This window comes from Mytilus galloprovincialis, chromosome 14 (genome assembly GCF_965363235.1).
Source record: "Mytilus galloprovincialis chromosome 14, xbMytGall1.hap1.1, whole genome shotgun sequence".
In the NCBI taxonomy this organism is placed as follows: Eukaryota; Metazoa; Mollusca; class Bivalvia; order Mytilida; family Mytilidae; genus Mytilus; species Mytilus galloprovincialis.
In genome coordinates, this window is record NC_134851.1 from 40,184,686 (window position 1) to 40,207,557 (window position 22,872).

A 22,872-nucleotide genomic window follows, 5' to 3' on the forward strand; every position below is an offset into this window, starting at 1 on the left:
ATATTATATCCTTGAATCTATATGAGCTCACTTATTTTTCAACATGAGACAAAAGGAAACACATTTCACTTTTTTTCAATTGTGATTAATAGACCAGTCACGAAAAGTATTTTGTGAATGATTTACGTTATAAATTATTTTTTTGGAGTGTCCTGTGGCAAGTCAGAAAAGTGGCAATTGTTGTATTGTATTTCGTTTCTGTGTGTGTTGCATTTTAGTGATGTGTTCTGTTGTGTCTTGGTTCTCCTCTTGTATTTGTTGTGTTTCCCTCAGTTTTAGTTTTTTATTTTCTTAATCGATTTGAGAATTTCGAACGACAGTGTACTACTGTTGCCTTTATTTACGTAAGTGTCAATGGGCGTTCATGACATCATTGTCGTAATTGTATAAACGGAATGTATGATTTTTTTTATAGTTAAGCACAAAATATTTCGCTTGTTTGCCTAAGAAAATGTACAGACTTTCATATGAGTAGGTTTAATAAATGTTTATTAATCTTTACAGCTTACGAATATGTATGAAAATACAACAATAAAAGACGATATTGAGAATGTGACCATCACTGGATTTAGGTAAACTATATTTATATTATATCACTTCTTTGTAACTGTTTTCATGAAATGTACTTGCTTCACATTTCTGATACATTTGTACAGGTATAATATATGTACCACCATTGATTTTCACCTACCCGTCGTTGTTACATTTGCACTTATCTGTGTTTCAAATAAAGAAATACTTGGCATTAGTAGTTAAGTTTTATTCTGTCCAGTACTATAGACAAACTTTTACATAATGATTCATTGCATAAACGAAATAACCTACACTTAGTGTTAAGCAATTAAATGATCACCCTCTTTCTTCCTGTGTTTTAGGAACCACGAAATTTCAAGTTTCCCAAAAATTTTATAGAAACACCAAATAAAAAAATATTGGTTAATTGCACATAAATAAACAATATTTATTTAAGAAAGTTCGCTGGTCAGTTTCAAAATAAAAAAAGCTTTTCATAACACTAGTATATATTGATAGGGGATTAATTGATGAATCAAAAAGGCCTAAAAAAATATAGGGGTCAATGTGTTTGTTTTCGGGATATAAGCCATTGGAATATTGGCGGGAAAGTGTTCTCTCTTGCTTTTTCATAGCTTTATCATTGACCAGTTAAAGTTCTCAAAAACTATTAAAAAATAAATAAGATTTCATAAGACTTTTACAAATGGCTTATAAGTATACATGTAAAAGATTTATAAAAAGGAAAATGGGGGTCCATTGGCAAAAAATTGGATAAAGCCAGAGGATTTCGAAAATCTGACAAAAATTTCAAAACATAACAAGCAAACATCCTTAAACTTACTTTTGACATATAACATTATGTAAAAGATTCCAATGTTTAAATTAAATAGTGTGGCAAAGCAAGCATCTGGGATATAACTTCGGTTTTAAATAAAATTGATAATTAATTTCTGTTCGTATCATTTGATGTAAATTGCATGACGTTCATGACTTTCATGACCTTCACATGTAATTAATCTAGGAATGGCAGTGTTATTACGGATTACATAATAGAACTGAAACCAGGGACAACAGAATCTGAAACAACTATAACAAATATTACAAAAGAAGCAGTGGAAAATATCAAGTCAAATCCTTCACCAGATTTTGACCTTATCAAGTTGATTAACACAGACAAAATTGTTGTCGAAGAAGTTATTGGTAAGCTGTGCATGCACGTAAATTTAGAATATGTATCATTTCTTTTATATATATCTGTATTGGTTGCATTGAACACAAGTGAACGGAGATCTTGCTTAGTCAGCGGATATTTGTGTTGCTATAACGAAGTTCACTTATTTACTTGAAATAAATAAAATTTAGTAAATATCATCTGTAAAATATATGGGTCTGAAGCGACCGAACCACGTAGTATTTGAAATTGAAACCAATGCAACCAGGAACGAATAATACCCGAAAAATACAGAGCTGTATAACCAAAAGAGACCGTAGATTTATGCCAAATAAATCTCATGTCAGCTATCTTCTTGGGATAGTAAATTGGTGATACAGTGTGAATTTGTATCATTTGTGATTGAAATGTATAAAGGATACTGATCTGTATATCAAACTTCCCAAAATTTATTTTCCCCCCAAAATACATTATTTTGGCTATTAATTTTCTGCCGTAAAGTCATAAATGGTCATTATATATTAACTACTGCAAAGTCTCACCGAATTATATTCAATCGTTGTATACATAAAAAAAAGCCATGTCAACAATTTACTGAACGTGTCCATTCTGATTGAATTATATGCATACATATGACATGCTTACTTTATTGCTGCTATAAGCATCAATCACTTTTCATATTTTTTAGCAAAAACAACGTCGCAACCAGATGAAACTACTCAAAGTACAACGCAGTCAGTGGAGACAACGGATAATCTAGGTATGATGTAATAGATATTTTTCTGCTATTTTTACGCTTAATATTATATTTTTTAAGCGGTTTTATTTTCTGACAAATAAAAAAAGAATGTGTAGGACTCTGATTTATGTGAGAACAGTTTTGATTTACAAAACGCTTGATATATTTTTTTATGTTACAAAAAATGCCTCCACATATGCGTTAATACAAAATTGTAATTCTGACAGTTACATATAGGTTTACAAAATGAAATCACACAGTTCTGTCCAGTGTATTAATATGTGTCTCCCAAATAATTACTTCTACCTTGTAGACACACCGTATAATTATCATTTAATCTTAAATTTAATTTTATTATAAACAGAACCATCATCATTTTGTATTTTTGCAGACTTGACTGTTTCGAGTATATGCTATATTTACAATATTATAATAACACTTCACTGAACTTTGTTATTGAATTACAGTGTCTGGTTTCCATAACCTACCATATTGACTTTATGATTACTTTTTACTGAATTTTGATATTGTTTATTTACAGAGCCTCTGATAATTGGTATCGGTGCCGTTGGTGGAGTTATCATATTAGGCATCGGAATTTGCATTATTATTTGTTGTATGCGTTCGAGGAAAACATCACAAAATGCAGATAAAACAAATAAGGTAACACATGTTTTAATTTATATCTTTTGCGCGATATATTTCATACCATTACAGCGTCATGTCATTGGTTGATACCTACAGAACTGCAATTAAAATAGATATATGGGTTTCACTCATGAGACAGTTGGTCTGTGACACGAGATGAATCAAATGTATGTGATAATTAAATAGTGCATAATTATTGTCCGTTCAAATGTTTTGAATGAAGAAATTAAGATCGCTTATTAAGGTGGATCATAGTTTTTATATTTCTTAGCCCGAATTTTCATATATTTTGCCAAAATGTAGATTTTGCTACGCTTTTTTTCCATTAAACATGATTAAAAATTTGGATCACTGTGCTATTTTCAAGCCACAAGATCATGAAATCTATGAGAAAATTTCAATATCATTCAAGTATATAACTGTCTCTTTAAGATTTTTCTCCTTAAAAGGCAAGGTTGAACATTTTTAATAATGCAATGAATCAATTATTGTTTTATACACATAAACAATCTCACACATAAATCGCAAATTTGTTATAAAACTTGATGTTTGAGGCAAAGATCTAGAGCGATTGTGTACTGTTATTGTACAATTCGAAATCGCTGTATACACTGAATTTACCTCAGACGACATATCAAAAAATGAAATATTTTAAATTATAATGTTCAATACAATATGAACACGAAAATCATTTCAAACAATTACCTCATATTATTTTACATCGTTGATTAATTATCAATTACATTAACAGTTATCTCACTTATATATTTTCAGTCATATCTTAACCGAGATGATGGGCACATAAATCATGGAATGATCAAAGACAGTGTTCGTGAATCTCATTCATTCAATGGATTTGAAGGAAGAACATCCAATAGACAGCCTATAGATCCGTATAGAACATCGTATGGGAATTCAAACAACACTAATCCCGCGTGGTATCCTGCTTATAATGCAGATACGATGTTTGGCTCAGGCGGACGTCATAATGAAGGGTTTTCTTCATAATGCCACCACATCTTAAGATTAGAAAAAGGGCTCATAGCTAACACACATGTGATAAAGGCCTCTAATATCTTACTGGTACGGGTATCACGCGACCCACAGTTCATGCCAGTCAAATCGTTTGTTCAGAGGAATCTGTTGTATTAATAATACACGAATACGACGATTCATAGGTTATCTGATGCGAAAACGTATCACTACCTGATAGACTTTTTTAGAGCTGACTATGCGATACGGGCTTTGCTCATTGTTGAAGGCTGTACGAGGACCTATTGTTGTTAATTTCTGTGTCATTTTGGTATCTTGTGGACAGTTGTCTCATTGGCAATCAAACCACATCTTTTTTTTTTATATCTCTAGGGTAATTGACAATACTTTGCAGATTTGCTCTAAAATTTACAGATATGAGTTTCATGTGTATAAGGAGCAAACAATAATGAAAACAAACCTGGATAGCATGTGTATCTATTATAAATTTTAGAAATTCGTATAACAATTTTAGCATTCTTTTTTTAATCGTTTAATCCCATATAAACATTTTTTGCATTGAAATAGTAATATTTCATATGTAAACTTTATAAACAGTCGCAACCTCCAAAAATAGTAAATAACTTTATAATTATAGACAATAGATCACATTAAAAGTTGTCATGGCAATCATTCAAGACGTTCGATTTTCTTAAAATGACATACATTCATTATGTTTGTTAGGTCACTGAAAATAAAGTCAATTGACTGAAATTTATTCTACATGGTCGATGACAACTACAGAAGACGATGTATTTACTAAAAGATACATCTCTAACATTATGAGTCGATACAGCTCAATGTGACATTGAAAACTGAAATGTGCCAAACAGAATATTTTTATATTATATTATATACATAATAAAATGCATTTACAAATGTGATATTGTTTCATAACATTAGATTAGTATCAAAATAAACAATTGAAGTCAGTTTTTATTCTAACAGACTTCAGATCATTATAAATATCCGAAAAAAATATAAATAAAAAGGCTCAGAGGAGGTGGTCTCTATGTGTTACTTATTAATATTCGTAAATGTTCACAGAGACTGGGATGCAATGAGACTTTATGAACACAAAATAATTTTAAAAACAATTTCAAAATATACATAACTTCTGTTGTATGTAATCCTTTGAACAAAACAAAACAATTTATAAGGACTATTTATCGTTGTAAATATAACAGAATTTGATGCAACTGTCATACAAGTGAGAGGTTTAGCGCTCTAAAACCAGGTTCAATCCATCATTTTAAACATAAGAAAATGCCTGTACCAAGTCAGGAATATGACAGTTGTTATCCCTTTGAATGGTATGTTTGAGCTTTTGATTTTGCCACTTGATAAGAACTTAAATCTACAAATTGACTATGAGGGTCGGATGAAAACAAAACTTTAAGACAAAAGAAATGATTTCAGCTTCCAAATTGTGACGTGTTCAATTTTAATCCAGAGTTTATTAATGTTGAAATCATCACTTTGTAAACTTTACCAGTCAGGGGCATTACTTAAACAAGTCACTTTTAAAATTACCTTTACAAGTAATGTTGAAAACGAGGCGTTTTTAAATATTACTTATATAAGTAACTTTTCTAAATATTATTTTTATAGGACTGGTGTCAAATTAGACAGATTTTACTAGCTTTAACAAATTTTCACAGTCATCTGGTTATTTTTCCCATGAAATATAAAATTTTATCCTTCTAAAACACTAATTGCCTTTCTGACGCACCTATCTATCATATCGACGCTTCTGGGTCAAAGATTGGTCTCTTGGGACTATTAAAATATCATTTTCCTTAAAAATCTTGATGGTAGACAGATATAAATAAATAGAAACTTGTGATTTAATTAAGACTTACAGTTATTTATAATTTGTAACTCAAAACAATTACATATGTTCCTTAGATAAGTGTTATTACAGATTATTTCAAAGATGTATAAAATAACTTATTCAAGTAATATTTTTGTCGTTATTCTTAAAGTAACCCTTTACCTCTATACTCCTCTCAAATTTAATAAATTCTTAATTTTATGATATAAAATGATGTAAAAATTCATGAAAACTACCATAAGTCCATGCTTCTATTGAAATTTAAAATAACTCGATTGAGTAATTTTTTAAAAACAAAAATTACCTATATAAGTAACTAAAAAGACAAACTTGTTTAAGTAACGTCCCTGACTGTTTACGGACGCCATCACGAGTTGGTCAACCGTTATGGAATTTCTGTTATCTAGATGATATCTGTTATGTTGCTTATGTCGAAACTACAATCCCGTTTCCTTATCACGAATGTGACCTACCGAATTAAACTATTTACCTCTATCTGTGAAATTTTTACTTATTGTGTCTGTTTGTTTTGATCACGCATCATTATCATTATTATAAAATTTTATGCGACTGTCGTATAAGTGAGAGATTTAGTGATATAAAACCAGGTCCAAACTACCATTTTCTACACTTGAAAATGCCTGTACCAAGTCAGGAATATGACAATTGTTGTCCATTCGTTTAATATGTTTTATTATTTGGTTATGTCATCTGATTAGGGACTTTCCGTTTTGAATTTTCCTCGGAGGTCAGTATTTTTGTGATTTTACTTTTAAGCAGTACTTCAAGTTTGATTCAGTTTGATGGATTATAACTTGTTTATAGCTTGCTCAACCTCCCACTTAAATTACTTTTGTTTATAAATCCGTAATGTTCATCAAATTCAAAATCAAAATTAGTTGTGCAATTACAATACCTAATAGTTGAATACAGACAAACCGCTGTTCAAAAGTCATAAATCCATTGAGAGAAAACAAATCCGGACTACAACCCAAAAACCGAGTGAAACACATCAACTATAATAGATAAACAACGGAACAACAGAACACTGAAGTGCAACAAAAACAAACGACAATGTGCCAATAGTTGGGATAACTGGTAAAATAGTTAGAATCCAGCAGCCAAAACTGTGAAAACCTTCAAAAAATAAAAGCGGTTTCCCCAGACATTTATAGTCAATCTAATTGTTGCCAGGTGACCATTAAAATTTCCAATAAAGAATGGTACAAAAAAGTCTACTTTCACTATTCGATGACGATAATCCGAACCTTTTTTTGCCAGTATTCAGTCTGCTTAACATTATCCAAATGTCATAATATGTGTTTATTATTGATAACATAATTATCTCTGTCGCCACTATTTCTTTCTATTTTCTATTGCTTGTATAGTTGTAAACACACCATCTCATATCAACTCATTCTTCTCCAGTTTATACTCCTATTCCTCTCATCTGGTATTATAATTTTATCTACATTGCCCTTGATGAAGGACTATCCGTTTTGAATTTTGTGTGGAGTTCAGCATTTTTGCCATTTTACTTTTTACGGCCACTTAACATGGTAATAGCTGGTATGCAAATTTAAGTGTTGTAGCGTTCACGTGCCTTATATCTAATATGTATTTATAATCAATAACATCATAAAATCATTAAAAAAAATAAACTTGCCATGTTTGCTGACTGAATCATTCGTTTACCATTTAGTTTAAACAGAAGCTACATTGAAAGTTTAGACTGAGCATTTTAGCAATTTTGGTTGATGTTTGATGCCTACTGCTCCGAAATGATACGTAGACCCTGCTTCACATGGTTAAACCGTTGTAATGGTCATACTAACTAAAAAATAGGTGATAAGTATAAATCGGTGATGATTTAAGAAAACAAGAAGGCGTTGCGACAACGTCATTTGTCCTGAGTCGGATATAGGGATGGGGATTCCTGCCCCTTATATATGGAGTATCATACATAATGAATGCATAGCATTTGCACAAGGATCACTTTAACCGATGGCTTGCCAGATTTGTTTTCTTTTACCAAAACATTTGATCCTTATCTGATTAATGTGATTATCTGTTACACATTTATTCCATTAAGGAGGAAACAGAGATGACTACGTCTGAATCAAAAAGAACGATTGAACCAATAGCTTGTGTATAGAATTCGTTTAACCGGTAAAGTTTGGAATCACAATTTTGAACGTCAAACATAAAGCATTGTACGTAAAAACCGATGATTAGATCTGTTTTTAAAGTACTTGCATTTGTACACTTAAATTATTTGATAAGCTAGACATCACCGCTGAAATGCATCCTTTAAACATAATCAACAGATACGTGTAAAAGGCATAATGTGTTCTAAAGGAAAGGATTGAACGATTATCAGAGAACAATTTCAATATATTTATTGCCTTTTCAATCAAATATCAGAGACTGCACAGTCATGCAGTTCATTTTAGTTAAGATATACGAGTTTGTTTAATTTTAGTTGTCAATAAAGTCAATAAAATTAGATACACGAAAATTCAATACTATCTTCTTTTTTATGTATTGAAACTATATTGACTAAAAGTAACTGTGTACACTAATCCTTTTAATTTGTTTAATCAATTTAGCTTATACTCAAGAAGTAATGCATGCATGCCAAATATTTGTTAGAAATTGTCCCATGGCCTGGTCCGTCATATTTAAATTATATTTAGATTTTAACGAGGGACAAAATTGAAGAATATGACTGTATAGTAGGACATGTAATAATGATATAAAATATATGGCTTGTGTAAATTAAAGGGATCTCATAGAGGAAATGCGGTCATTTACTAATCTAAAGCGAAAGTGGTTGGTCTATATAAGCCACAGTAGGATCAGACTCAATATATCCCATGAATTTCACTTTGCATTTACGTTTTCTTTAAAGAACTTCTAGAAAAACGTTTTGAAAGGTGTTTGAGTTTTTGATTTTTGAGATTTGGTTTGGAACTTGTCGTGTAGAATTTTCCTCGGAGTTTACTTGTTTTTTTTTTTAATTTTTTTCTAAACAAACAAGAAAAAACGACAACACCTACCTCAAAACTCCATTTCAATGCAAATGCATCCACATTTTAAGGTTGCACGTAATGGAATAAAAGAGGGACGAAAGATACCAAAGGGACAGTCAAACTCATGAAAATAAACCGACAACGCCAAGGCTTAAAATGAAAAAAAAAACAAAAAAAACAAACAATAGTACACACAACATAGAAAAACTAAAGAATAACGTGCAGCTATAGAGTTTTATTTAGTATGACGTCATGTACCTGAAGATGTTGAATGTCGCTAATGCACCAAGAGCTTTCATGAAATGTCGCAGAATAATTTGAATGTTGTATATCATGTATATGTTTTGAAATATGTTATGCACTGATTATATGTGTTATGCATCATAATATGAATATTAGTTTTTTTCTGTAGTTTTCTATCAATGTATTTAATGAATGGCTATTATTTGTTTTGAACTTATTGAAGCGGATTATGTTAAATGTGAAGAGTAAAAAAATAATTCTATGGTTCAATAAATTAAAAATAAATTATTGCTGTTCATAATTAAATAAACTCATCATAGATACAAAGACTAATTTTTTTTATATACGCCAGACGCGCGTTTCGTCTACAAAAGACTCATCAGTGACGCTCGAATCCCCAAAAAAAGTTAAAAAGGCCAAATAAAGTACGAAGTTGAAGAGCATTGAGGACCAACATTAATAGATATCTATCAAAAATAAGGCTCAATGAACTATTTTTATTATTTATATTACCAATAACAACGTACACACCTGTTGGCGTGTGAATATACAACGTCAGAATGGACGTGTCGCCATAAAAATTGACAACATTGAAAATAAATCTATTACTCTAACCAGTCAGAAGACAGTAAATACACCAAATTTATTTATATTCTAGTACATCATAATTAAAATTTGTATTTGCACATAAGCTACAATATATATGGATTTACGGGAGAGTCGAATTATAACTCCAATTAATGTACACATCTCGGAGTTTGCGTAAAGTATAGATATATATCGAGAATGTTTATCACAATGTCTTTTACAAAGCATACTTAGCATTTTCAAGTCATATGAAATACCATTCAATACCACTTCCAATGAATTATCAATTATTCAGGTGTTAATCAAAATCATTAGATATCTTGAATGACATTCCATTGATAAAAATCGTCATTGCTATATATTATTCCTCGTGTTTTCTGCCATATTCGTTTTTCGATATTATAAATTTGTATATGAAATATTATATGAAATATTATATGAAATATTATATGAAATATTATATGAAATATTATATGTAGTTGTTAATTTGAAATTCCATGTGGTTTATAAAGTACCAGGTTAAACAAAACGAAATGTCTGCTCTGGGAAAAATAAAAATGAGAATAATGTATACTTTTTTTTTCAAATCAATCCTTTAACTGACCAGTAAAAACCACAAGCTACAAACATATCAATCAAAAGGAATTTTGTAAAATATTGCATTTGGGAGAACATTTTAATCTTCTCATATTTTCAAAGATTCTTTGTTCTGCAATATCAAGTCTGGAAATTCGTAATGTTTTGAAATTAAATTCACCCTATGGTCACTTATTGTCTTTTACTTAGAAAGTTAAAAAGATTTGCATATATATATTTCTTTTCTTTTTGCACAAAAAAAAAATCATTTTGAGTGTTAAGTAAGAAATTTAAAAACAAATTTTAAGATGCATCTCTTTTTATATTTTAGAAATACATGATTGATAATCTGGTCTCACAATTAATGAAGACAAAATAAAAGAATAGGATTTGGAAAAAAATACAGCCAAGATACAATGTGTGTATAGTTGGGATTGGAGTCGGGTTCCATCAGATTTACGCTCCTGGATATTACATATTCTGTTGATTAACAAGAAATTAAAAATCTAAGTTATTGACGGACCTAAATTTAAATTTAAAGAGATTAACAGAAAATTAAATATTCACCGTACGACCTACAACAATGAGCAAAGCTCATAACACTAAGCTAGCTATTGAAGGCCCCCGAAATGACAAATCTAAAACAATTCGAAGGAGAAATCTGATAGCCTTCTTCATGTACAAAGTAATAAACGAAAAACAAATATGTTACACAGCAACAAATGAATAATACTGAATAACAGATTCCTGACTTTGGACAGGCACGTACAATTGATACAGAATGTGGCGGGTTAAACTCGTTTCAAGGCTCCAATCATTCTCTAAATCTGGGACAGTGGTGTAACAATACAACATAAAAAAACTATAAAAATCAGTTTAAAAAGACTGAATTCCGATGAATACAACTAGAAATAAAGTATTTACAATAAACACATTACAAAAAAAAATAATGGTTTGATATCTGAAAACACTTTATGGATTGATAGTTTCTGATTGCAATTATGTGACTTTTGCGTCGTAGATTATACGGACTGTTAGATATTTATCTAAATTTAGGCAAACAATGAACAGTCCCATAGGAAACACTCAATATAAATCTAAAAATGATAACAACTTGAATTGAATCTCCAGATACACATACATATGCATCTGTTTGCACAGGCTTCACTGAAGACAATTATTCTGAAACGACTTTACTGTTTACTTTGTTCATGTATTGTTAAGTACTATTGCTAAAAGTATATGGTTTATTTGTTTATTTAAAATGTCGTCTATTTAACCATGTAATATTTATCAAGATCAAATAATTTTACTTTTTGTTTATAAGGAAGATACTCAATAATTAATATTTTTTACGAATAGTCCCCTGACAAACAAAAACATTTTAAAGCGTCATTTAAAATCGAATGAACTGAATTTAATTGGATATTTATCCAACACAGTCAACTAGAATACATATCAAGCCTATGGGGTAAAAATACACACATATATATGTACTTTTCGTGGTATTTCAAAAGCAGCGACATGTGTCGCCTGACATTCTCTTTAATTTTATGTTTTTCTTGGACTTTATGTGAAATAGTCGTAATGAAAAAACAAAACGACAGAATATACGGAGGTCATGTGCTGTTGGAAGTATCTATGCCAATGTGGTCGTTGTGTGCCCAGTTTTGCTCTAGAGTACGAGCATGTAAATCTATCAACTTCATGGCATGCAGCAAAACGTGCCAATTAAATGATGCAGAACCAGACGGAATTAGCAGTGAACTACTTGATAGTCTTGGTAATATTTTTATAGCGGCGTCGACTTTTCCACAGGTAAATAATTTAATTTTGGATGTAACGTGTCTTCTGATTGGCTGACATCGTTTTGTTTATCAGCCCATAGACATTATTTTGTCATGTGACCGTGACGTCATCAACGTTTTTTCATGATTTACTCCGGTTTCAAATGGAATTAAGAATTAAATTATAAGAAATGACTCTAATATTTTTTCTGTCTACTTGAGATAACATAAAAAAATTCGGTGCACACTTTAAATAACCCGCTACGGGCATTATTCAGTGTGCACCCTATTTTTAAAGTTATTTCTTCATAGACAGAAAAAAATATTACAGTCATTCCTTAAATAGAATAAAGAATAGGTCTACATAGAATAATTTAGCTTACTATACGCCAAATATTTCATGCATTCGAAACGAAGACTTCCTTCAAAATGTTTGATCTTATTCCTCTCACCGAAGCTTCCTAAGAACTAACAAAAAAGCAAGCATTCATCATTTACTAAAGTCATAATGATGATATCATTTTTCAACTCATACAAAGTGCTCCCAACCAATAGGCTAGTCAAGCAAACATCATTCAAATAATGCAGTCATTCTTTCTTTGTTTATAAGTTATTTCGTGAAGGTTTTTTTTTTTTCAATTTGTTTAATTTTTCATGTACCGCAATTTTTTTGTACAATATTATTGCTCTCATGCTAATACTTATTATTGACAACTTGTCTTGCACAGGTTTTGTTTTTAAAAGAAAAAAGTCCCTGCGTTTAAATAATTAGAAATCTCATATAAAAGGTATATATTAAAAGTTAATAATATTTTGTTTATTTAAAATTTGTATATTTTTTAAATTAGATAATTTCCATTGAGTGTTTTCGTGTTGTTACTTGTCATCAAATTACAAGTGAATCTCCAATAACAGACCTTTGGACCTGCACGGAATTCGGATATATACTGCATTCAGTGTATAACCAATACATGTACTTTTGAAGACTTTTTATTTATATATTATTAGGAGGAATGGGCCATTCAATTCTTATTTATACTGAATATTATATTAAATTGGTTACATGAAATTCCATTCAATTTTAATCAAGTAATATTGTTTTTACATTTTATCAGTACTGTTACACTAACCGATTTTTGATTTTTTATAACTTTTGTTACTTCATTTTACCTTCTTCTTGATACTTATTACATCAATTACTCTGTGTTATAATTTTTGAAATTTATTTTGATGAATATCGAATTATTTTACTTTTCTATTTTTTACAATACCAAATCTTTAATATGGGTATTAAAGCTAAATCTTACTCTTGGTCTTATTTTAGAAGTATGGATAAAACAATTTACTTTATGGGTCCCTATACTTTAGAGTTATGGTCTAGTCATGGTTATGGTTAGATAAGGGGGATGTTCCAGGTTAGGGTTATGTTTTAGGGTTAGGGCTAGTGTGTGATTTAGGTATTGGTTATGGTTAGGTTTGGGGTGAGGATAGTTAAGTAAAGCTCTATATGGGTTTGGACCCCTAGAGTAAAAGAAGGCCAAGTAGGCCTAATACTTTGATTTATTTGCTGATCATGCTGTTCATCATTGTGGATTCTTTTAATTCTATTTTTCCTGTCATGTTGCATCTACGTCAATTAGAGAGTACCCTATTATTGCAATTTGTAGAAAAGAAATGCCTTGTTTGTCAACGAAGCAGTGCATAATGCAAATAATAAATAAAAAAAAAAAAAAAAAAAAAAGCGGCATATACGCCAGTTTGTATATGGTACACTCTGTCTCCTTTTTTAAAAAAAACATAAGTCATGAATTAAAAAAAACACATATTCCAAAATTTCTGTAATTGATTTGAGCATTAACTATAAATATCCGAACAAAAGATACGGATTGAATATATGGAGTGACGTAATTATGTCCTTTCTTATATTCAGGACTTAGCTGGTTCGTGCAAAGGTCTTGCCTGTGATCTCAGTGAAGTGTGTGTACCAACAAAAACAATTAACTTGTGCATTCCATTGGATTTACAGTTTCCAGAGAAAAGTACACGTGAGTGTATAAACTCCAAAAAAATGTCACAATAATTTCAAATTGCCAGATTGCGTTTACCTAGATATAGAAAACCGAAATGGTTTCTTTTTTTGAAGCTACAATAATTATATATAATTATATCTATATTAAAGCTTTCTCTTTCTTATTAAAACAAACAACGCAGCTAAACATGGTGACTATGACATTTTCGAATGCAAATTATCTTAAAATTGGGAAAGGACATGGGGAATGTGTGAAAGCGACAAAAACCCGACCATAGTGCAGACAACAGTCGAAAGCCACCAATGGGTCTTCAATGCAGCGAGAAATTCCTGCACCCGGAGGCGTTCCTCAGCTTGCCCCTTAAAAAATATTATACTAGTTTAGTGATAATAGTATCTTTATTTTGAATGAGTTACTCTTCTAAAGCACATGAGTGCATCCAAGATTGTTTGAGTATATGTTGCTACATGATCATGTAGTATTTTGTCATTGTTTTGATTTGTATTTTTATTCACGGCCATCGTGCTCCCCTCGTTTTCTTATATTTTTTTTGCTGTCAGTCAAATAAGAGTTTTATTATATCGTATTTCACCAGCTTTAAGGAAAACATGATAATTGACAGAGCATACAAGTATATTAAAAAATACCAGAACATATACGTAGTTAGTCTATGGCTATGCGTAAAACATTTATTTTAGTAATTTCATTGACTGTTTACACCAATTATATAAATAAGCGTTATAAAGGAGAGGCGAATTATAACAGAGGGACATTTAAAATCATAAGTCGAAAATAAACTGACAACGCCATGACTGAAAAAGAAAAAATACCAACAGACAAACGGATATTTCATTACGATAACCCAACTCGGGATGGCGTTCGTAAATTTTGCGAAGGGATGATTTTAACTTCACCATTTGGAACTTTTGGGTTCATAGCTTCTTTGTAAACAGCAAACCTGTATTATGGAAACTACTACAGGGAAAATAAACCTGGGAATATCGTATAAATTTGGAGATATAAACTCCAAATGCAGGCGCTGCTGGTGTGTTACTATATAGTAATGGAATTTTCAAAATTAGAAAGCAGGCATCATTTTTTTTTAAGCCATTGCGTTGGCAGTATATTTATGATATTTTCAATCTATTAGTTTGACTGTCCTTCTGGTATATTTCGTCCCTCTTTTTTTATATAAAGTCTTATTTAAATCGAATCTCCTCATGATCATTGTCAATTTCTAGATGTTAGTCAAGATATCAGGCAGACTCAACTGTTTCTGTTGTATTCTTGATTTCAAATTAGATCAGATAGATGCGTTGAACAGTCACCAAATTATGAAATATTTAGTGTGACAAAATCATCTATACAGCGGAAAGTAAAGTTAAAAGATAAATTGAATTTAACATACATTGTTTTTAACTTAAAAAGACTTTGTGGTACTAAATACATCTGTTGATAGTTTCCATAAATTAAAAAATAATTTAGTCATTATAGTGTACCGTCGTCAGAGATATAGCAAACATCTTAACAGATAGTTGAGAATTATTGATGGTAATAAAAAAGGCAAACGTAACCAAATGTACATCAAAACACATTAATCGAAAGAAAACTGACAACGCTAAAGCAATAAAAAAGACAAAAAACAACCAACAGTATACAAAACACAACATACAAAACTAGCAAAGTGAAGTCCACCTAAAATCTGGAGTGATCTCATGTTCTCCGGGTGGAAAACCACTTTTCACGCTTAATAATTGATTTACTGTCCTTCTCAACCATTGTATGTTTTTTTAAATAGATTTTATAGGATTAAAAATCGAATTAGTAATTGTTTGAATTTAAGGGTATTAGTATTCCAAGATTCTTTTTTCGCCGTCCTATGGATTTTTTTATCACATTGATAATATAATCAAATTTTCTGATTTATTGTAGCGGAACCAAACAACCATTCACAAAGAACTACCACAGGAACCATATCAGAAAGGCAAATTTCTTCTACGTATTCTATTAGTGTAAATGAAATGACATCTAAAGGATCTGCAACAGTAACAACCAAATCTACAATAGAACAGCCAAAATCGTCCACACATGGATTAACAGCAAATGAAGTGACATCTAAATATTTATCTACTGAAATGTCTACGAAAGAACAGCCTGAATCTTCTACACACGGATTTACAGCAAATGTAATGACATATAAAGACTTATCTACTGAAATGTCAACAAGCGAACAACCAACATCAACTGCTAATTCACCAGATATTTCTACTACATATAAACCAACATCAACAGCCAATTCATTAGATATTTCTACAAGTGAACAACCAACATCAACGGCCAATTCACCAGATATTTCTACTACATATAAACCAACACCAACAGTCAATTCATTAGATATTTCTACTACATGTAAACCAACATCAACTGCCAATTCACCAGATATCTCTACGGGCGAACAAACAACATCAACAGCCAATTCACCACATATGTCTACAAGCGAACAACAAAGATCAACAGCCAATTCACCACATATGTCTACAAGTGAACAACCAACATCAACAGCCAATTCACCAGATATGTCTACAGGCGAACAAACAACATCAACAGCCAACTCATCATATTTTTCTACAGGCCAACAACAAACATCAACAGCCAATTCACAAAATGTTTCTAAAAGCGAACAACCAACTTCAACAGCCAATTCACCATATATGTCTGAAAGCGAACAACCAACATCAACAGCCAATTCACCAGATAGTTATACGGGCGAACAACCAACATCAACAGCCAATTCACCAGATTATTCTACAAGCAAACTACCATCATCAACAGCCAATTCATTAGATATGTCTACAGATGAACCCGAAACGTCAACAGCCAATTCACAAAATGTTTCTAAAAGCGAACAACCAACATTAACTGCAAATTCACTAGATATATCTACGGGCGAACAACCAACATCAACAGCCAATTCATTAGATAAGACTACAAGCGAACAACCAACAACAACAGCCAACTCACCAGATATGTCTACAATCAAACAACAAACATCAACAGCCAATCCACCAGGTATTGCTACAAACGAACAACAAACATCAACAGTAAATTCACTAGATAGTTCTACAGGCAAGCAACAAACGTCAACTTCCAATTCACCAAGTACTTCTACAAGCGAACAACCAACATCAACAGCCAATTCAACATATAAGTCTACAAGCGAACAACCAACATCAACAGCCAACTTACCAGATATGTCTACAATCAAACAACAAACATCAACAGCAAATTCACTAGATATTTCTACAGGCAAACAACAACCACCAACAGCCAATTCACTAAATGTTTCTAAAAGCGAACAACCGTCATCAACAGCCAATTCACCAGATATTTCTATAGGCGAACAAAAAAGATCAACAGCCAATTCACCAGATATGTCTACAAGCGAACAACCAACATCAACAGCAAATTCACCAGATATTTCTACAGGCGAACAAGAAACATCAACAGCCAATTCATCAGATATTTCTACTAGCAAACCACCAACATCAAAAACCAATTCACCAAGTATTTCTAAAAGCGAACAACCAACATCAACAGCAAATTCGCCAGTTATTTCTAAAAGCGAACAACCAACATCAACAGTCTATTCACCAGATATTTCTACTAGCAAACCACCAACATCAAAAACCAAAGAAAACTCTAGAGGAAAGAACCGAATACAAGATAATATCTTAACGTTTCAGAAACCAAAATGTGGACTACCATGCACAATGCAATGCAGAAGAGCTCACTGGATATAGTGCACAGTTGTTTTTCAGTTATAAAACTACTCTGGAGCTCATAAAATGAAGCATTATAATCAACATTATTGTCATCCGAGATATATAATCTTATTTTTACCATTGTAATGAAAAAGCAAACACAAACTGCCAATACACTTGCCCTAATTGACCTTTCCCTTGAAAATCGATAAAGCGAAGTTTTTTTTTGTCAACATGATACCATGGTAATGCTCATGTTTTTCTAATGCTGTCTCGTGCTCATCAACCCAAAATGCATTCATGTAATACCAATATTGAAATATAAATATAAAAACATATCCACATTTTGGGTGGGAGAGGGGGGAACTTATCAATAACCTCATCAACCCAAACAGGCAATATGTATTGCCTGACCAAACATAGCCCTTAAACCAACCACCACTTGGATATTGAAAGAATGAGGATGTATCACATGTACTTCCGCCAAAGATATCAACCAATGAGGTTATACACATATCCTCAGTGATTGATATAATCTTGCATCCAGTTCATGTTAAGTTATGGGCATAGAAAACTCTATAGTCCGTACAGCATATTTGCAGGCCAATCTCAAAATACACTACTAGCAAGGCTTTCCCTTAAGGAATAGTATTCCCAATACTCAAAACAAATTCAACACTTTTATTAAAAATTATTCATTTTAAAATTACTGTAAAACACTTCTAAACATTTAAAGATGCATGTAAACAGTTCTTTATAAATCGTTCATTATTCAATAAATTCTCATGAATTTGACCACATACGGACTTTTAAAAGTTGAGTTAAGGCAATGAACTCATATCAAAATGAACATTGTCATTATTCTAATAACATCTAAGTATTCTTCAGCACGGGGAAAGCTTGTAAGCAAAGGGACTTAACCTCCAAGTGTAAACTATGCTGGCTTGTCTCTTTCTTTACTGTTGTTGAATCAAACACACTCTTTACTTCATAATCAGGAACATTGACAATTGTATTTCCACTCGATTCTTCACATGTCTGCTGAAAATATATTAACCAATAACAAATTGTTTATTTGTACTAATGACAGCATTAGTCACACTTTGAAAAGGACAAATCCCTTTGCCTACAATCCACGTGGAAAACCACTAGGGAATCAGTGTCCCTCGAACTGTAGACAAAGAAATTTAAATTAAAAAATTCAACCATACATAAAATTTAAGTATACATTTATACCAGTATACAAAATCATTCAACATTATATTTATTTATTAATTCAGATAAAACAAAACATGACAAAAAGATTTTTGTGACATATTTCAACACATCAATGAAATTAAATACACATCCAATAGAAAACATCATGAAATTACGGAAAAATTATTAGCATTACTTTTAAATAGGTTCATTTGAACATAAAGCTGCTTCCATCATAAATTTTTTTTTTTTTTTTTTTTTTTTTTAGTACCGTGCCATATTGGCATCTTCTGCCTTTCTCAACACAGACATACATAATTTAGTGTAGTTTCAATATTTTCCCCATTCATTATTTTCCTATTTTCAGAAATCAAAACATTTACTTCAATTGCAATTTGTTCTCACCATATTCTGATTAGAAAAAATCCTTTCCTTTTAAAAAGGTTGTTCGAACTCATTGACATGAATCATCGTGCAATGTCATATTACTTCTCCTTCATTCGTCACCCTGTCAAAGCTGTAGGTAACACCATCTGAAAACAAAAACATTCTATTCAATTATATGTACAATCAAACAGACCGCTGAACGCGGACCTCGACGAAGACACCTTAAAATTCAATACACATCACTCCGATAAAAAACATGAATATCAAGTGATATGTCACAATAAATTATTCCACTTTCTCAATAATTCTATTCTTTTCTAACAAAGTCTTTAAATAGCATTTCTATCAGGATGTACGATGTAAAAATAAATGAAAAGTCCACAACACAGTCAAAAGTAACAAAAGAAACTATTTACTCTATAAACAATTTAATATTCTCCTTTCAACTACAATTTTCCAAAATGGCCAGAGCCCCCATTTCCACATATATTTTTATAAATATAGCAATAGCACTTTGCCCTGTGTTTAACCGGCGCACGGCATGACAAATATCTGACCACCTGGGTTGATAATAACCACCTAAGGTCTAAATCCCAAAACATTTTGCCACCAAGGTCAAACATTACCATCTAGTTCTATCAAGAGGCCGCCAAGGCGAATATAAATAACCACCAAGGTCTTGACGCCCCCAAGGCTAGTATTTTTAATTCATTGTTGCCATCAAGGCAAATGTAAAATATCATAAAAATGACCACCTAGGTCTATTGCCACCAAGGCATATAAAAATGACCACCTAGGCCTATTGCCACCAAGGCATATATAAATGACCACCTAGGTCTTTTGCCACCAAGGCATATATAAATGACCACCAAGGTCTTAAAGCCACCAAGGCTATATTGCCACCAAGGCAAATGTAAGTAAAAGTTAAAGAATATAGTTACTTTGCCGACAACACGTGGAGCACGACCTTCCCACAGCTTGGATATTGAAAGAATGAGGATGTATCACATGTACTTCCGCCAAAGATATCAACCAATGAGGTTACCCTACTTTTGACTTTTTTACCTATAATGTATGTTTGTTTTGTTCACCCATCTTTGTCAATTAGTGTTGTCAACGGTTAACCGGTTTGAACGACCTAATACCGAATACCAAAAACGCTAACCGGTTAACCGGACTTTTATCAATTTTAATAGATTTGAGGTAAATTTGTATTGAAATCATTAAATAATTATGGTTTGAACAAAAATTGTCGTCGTGGTAATTAATTTGACAGATCAATTGTCCAGTATATTGATTGCTTTTGTTAATCAAAAAAAAAACAAAAAAAAACATAAAATTAATTAGAATTTGTATCTCAGCTCGGGACAAGATCTAAAGGAAACATATTAGTAGACATGTTTTTTTAACAGTAACTTTAAATCAGTAATACGATTAAATTTTAAGATTTATTTCATTATTTCATTTTTGATCGAATACTATGTAGACCTACTTCTGAATGTGCGACCTCCGTCGTGCAAGGATTTGTCATTCTTTAAACAAAATGCTAACTCAAAAATTGCGAAATGCAAACCAATGTGAATGTACTCAATGTATACTTGATAGTGCTAATAACATGCTTAATCATTTCAAATTGAAACACACCAGATTATTTTCGGAGACAACAAGAGAAAATGAAAGAATCATCGTTTCAGACATATTCTATTCTATGAGATCAAAAAGTTTTTTTCTTAATATTTTAATCTGAAGTTAGTAAAAACGCCATAGTTGATACGGTGTATTTGATTATCAAAAGTCAAACTTCGCCAGAAATCCTCACAGACAAGCCTTATAATGCCACAACTTCAATTCATCGTATTATAAAAGCGTAAATTTATGACTTGGATGGAAGGTTGTCACATTGACACTCATACCACATCTTCTTATATCTATGTGTAAGGTATTAAAGATAAGGCCTTCAACATGTTCAAACATCAATTTAAACTACCGGTTAACCGGTTAATCGGTCGAACGATTATCCGTGTAACCGGTTAGGCAAAAGTGTACGATTTGACAACACTATTGTCAATATAATTGAATTTTATGCGACTGTCATACAAGTGAGACGCTTAGCTAGCTATAAAACCAGGTTTAATCAACCATTTTCTACAAAACAAATGCCTGCACCAAGTCAGGAATATGAAAGTTGTTATTCATTCGTTTGATGTGTTTGAGCTTTTGATTTTGCCAAACTTTCCTATTGGAATTTTCCTCGGAGTTCGTTTTATTTGTTCTTTTATTTTCTAGAACTTCACCATGGACACTTTACCTGCTTCAACAATATTTTGTTTTCATAAATAACCAAAGGAAGGATGCATAGCAGTTCATTTTACTTTATAAGACACGAATACCTCAACTTTTATTATTTTGATTAACATTAAGAACCAGTATTTGTTAATCATTTGGTTGTCTTTGGTCACATTTGGCATGAAAATGATAAAGAATGTAATTAAACGTTTTATTCAAATACGACAATACAAAGCAGTATATATCATAGAACATACTTAACTATTGGTGAAAGTACAAACTACTGTTTCTCTTATTTACGTGTGTATGTCAAGATTAAACAGATTCGACTTTTGCTAAATAAGTCATTATATGCTTAGCTTAGTACATCTTGGTGGTCGAGATTCAGCATTTATGGTGGAAGTGATCTGCAACATACAATCGATAAACAATTACAATATTGGAAATAATTGCATCAGATTAATAATAACACAATTGTGAAGGTTTGATGAGCTTTCCTACTTTTTTAAGAGGAACAGATGGAACGTATTATCATACACCATTTTTTTCTTTTCACTTAGAACTGTCTCAAATAATTTATTTATAGGGTATGAGAAAGAAATGTGTACACTCATCAAATTATTCTTATTTTCAAATAATTTTCTTTTTCAGGTATTTGAAGGTCCTTGCAAAAGTCATGAGTGCAAATTAAATGAAGTTTGTCTACCAAAGGCACCTTTGCACAATTGTATTCCGTTGTTTGCACAGTATGATGAAAATGAAAAACGTAAGTTTAATTAGAAATTATATAACTTACCATAGAAGTCCTCTCTTCTACTCTAGCAATAGTATGAACCTATTTCAGACTTAACGTTTTGCACAACTATTTACATTCCTCATTCGCATTCTGTGGTTAAATAAAAAAAGATCATAGATTGTTTTACCTTATAAAATGGCTGTATACGCTATAAATAAATTGCTTTGGGGTACCATAAGGCATATTTTGTTCATAGTGAACAAAAAGGTAAAACATTCTATACAGAGGAACAAGCGATCAGTATGCTGG

At 31.5% G+C, this 22,872-nt stretch overlaps 1 protein-coding gene and 1 long non-coding RNA gene across 2 annotated transcripts in view; one reads left to right on the forward strand and one right to left on the reverse strand.

Annotated features, from left to right (window-relative positions):
* Positions 1 to 4,990, forward strand: part of LOC143059659 (uncharacterized) — a 30,332-nt gene extending 25,342 nt beyond the window's left edge. The window contains exons 17-21 of the mRNA XM_076233194.1: positions 505 to 572; positions 1,538 to 1,716; positions 2,376 to 2,447; positions 2,968 to 3,089; positions 3,849 to 4,990. Of these exons, the coding sequence (XP_076089309.1) occupies positions 505 to 572; positions 1,538 to 1,716; positions 2,376 to 2,447; positions 2,968 to 3,089; positions 3,849 to 4,082 (675 nt within the window). The 3' untranslated portion in view covers positions 4,083 to 4,990. The remainder of the gene's footprint in view (positions 1 to 504; positions 573 to 1,537; positions 1,717 to 2,375; positions 2,448 to 2,967; positions 3,090 to 3,848) is intronic.
* A 13,866-nt stretch (positions 4,991 to 18,856) lies between these two features.
* Positions 18,857 to 20,586, reverse strand: LOC143058991 (uncharacterized). The gene is made up of 3 exons (XR_012973322.1): positions 20,483 to 20,586; positions 19,560 to 19,687; positions 18,857 to 18,998 (listed from the first exon to the last, which is right to left on the reverse strand). It is a non-coding gene; the product is annotated as an uncharacterized LOC143058991 (long non-coding RNA).
* Between the last annotated feature and the right edge of the window lie 2,286 nt (positions 20,587 to 22,872).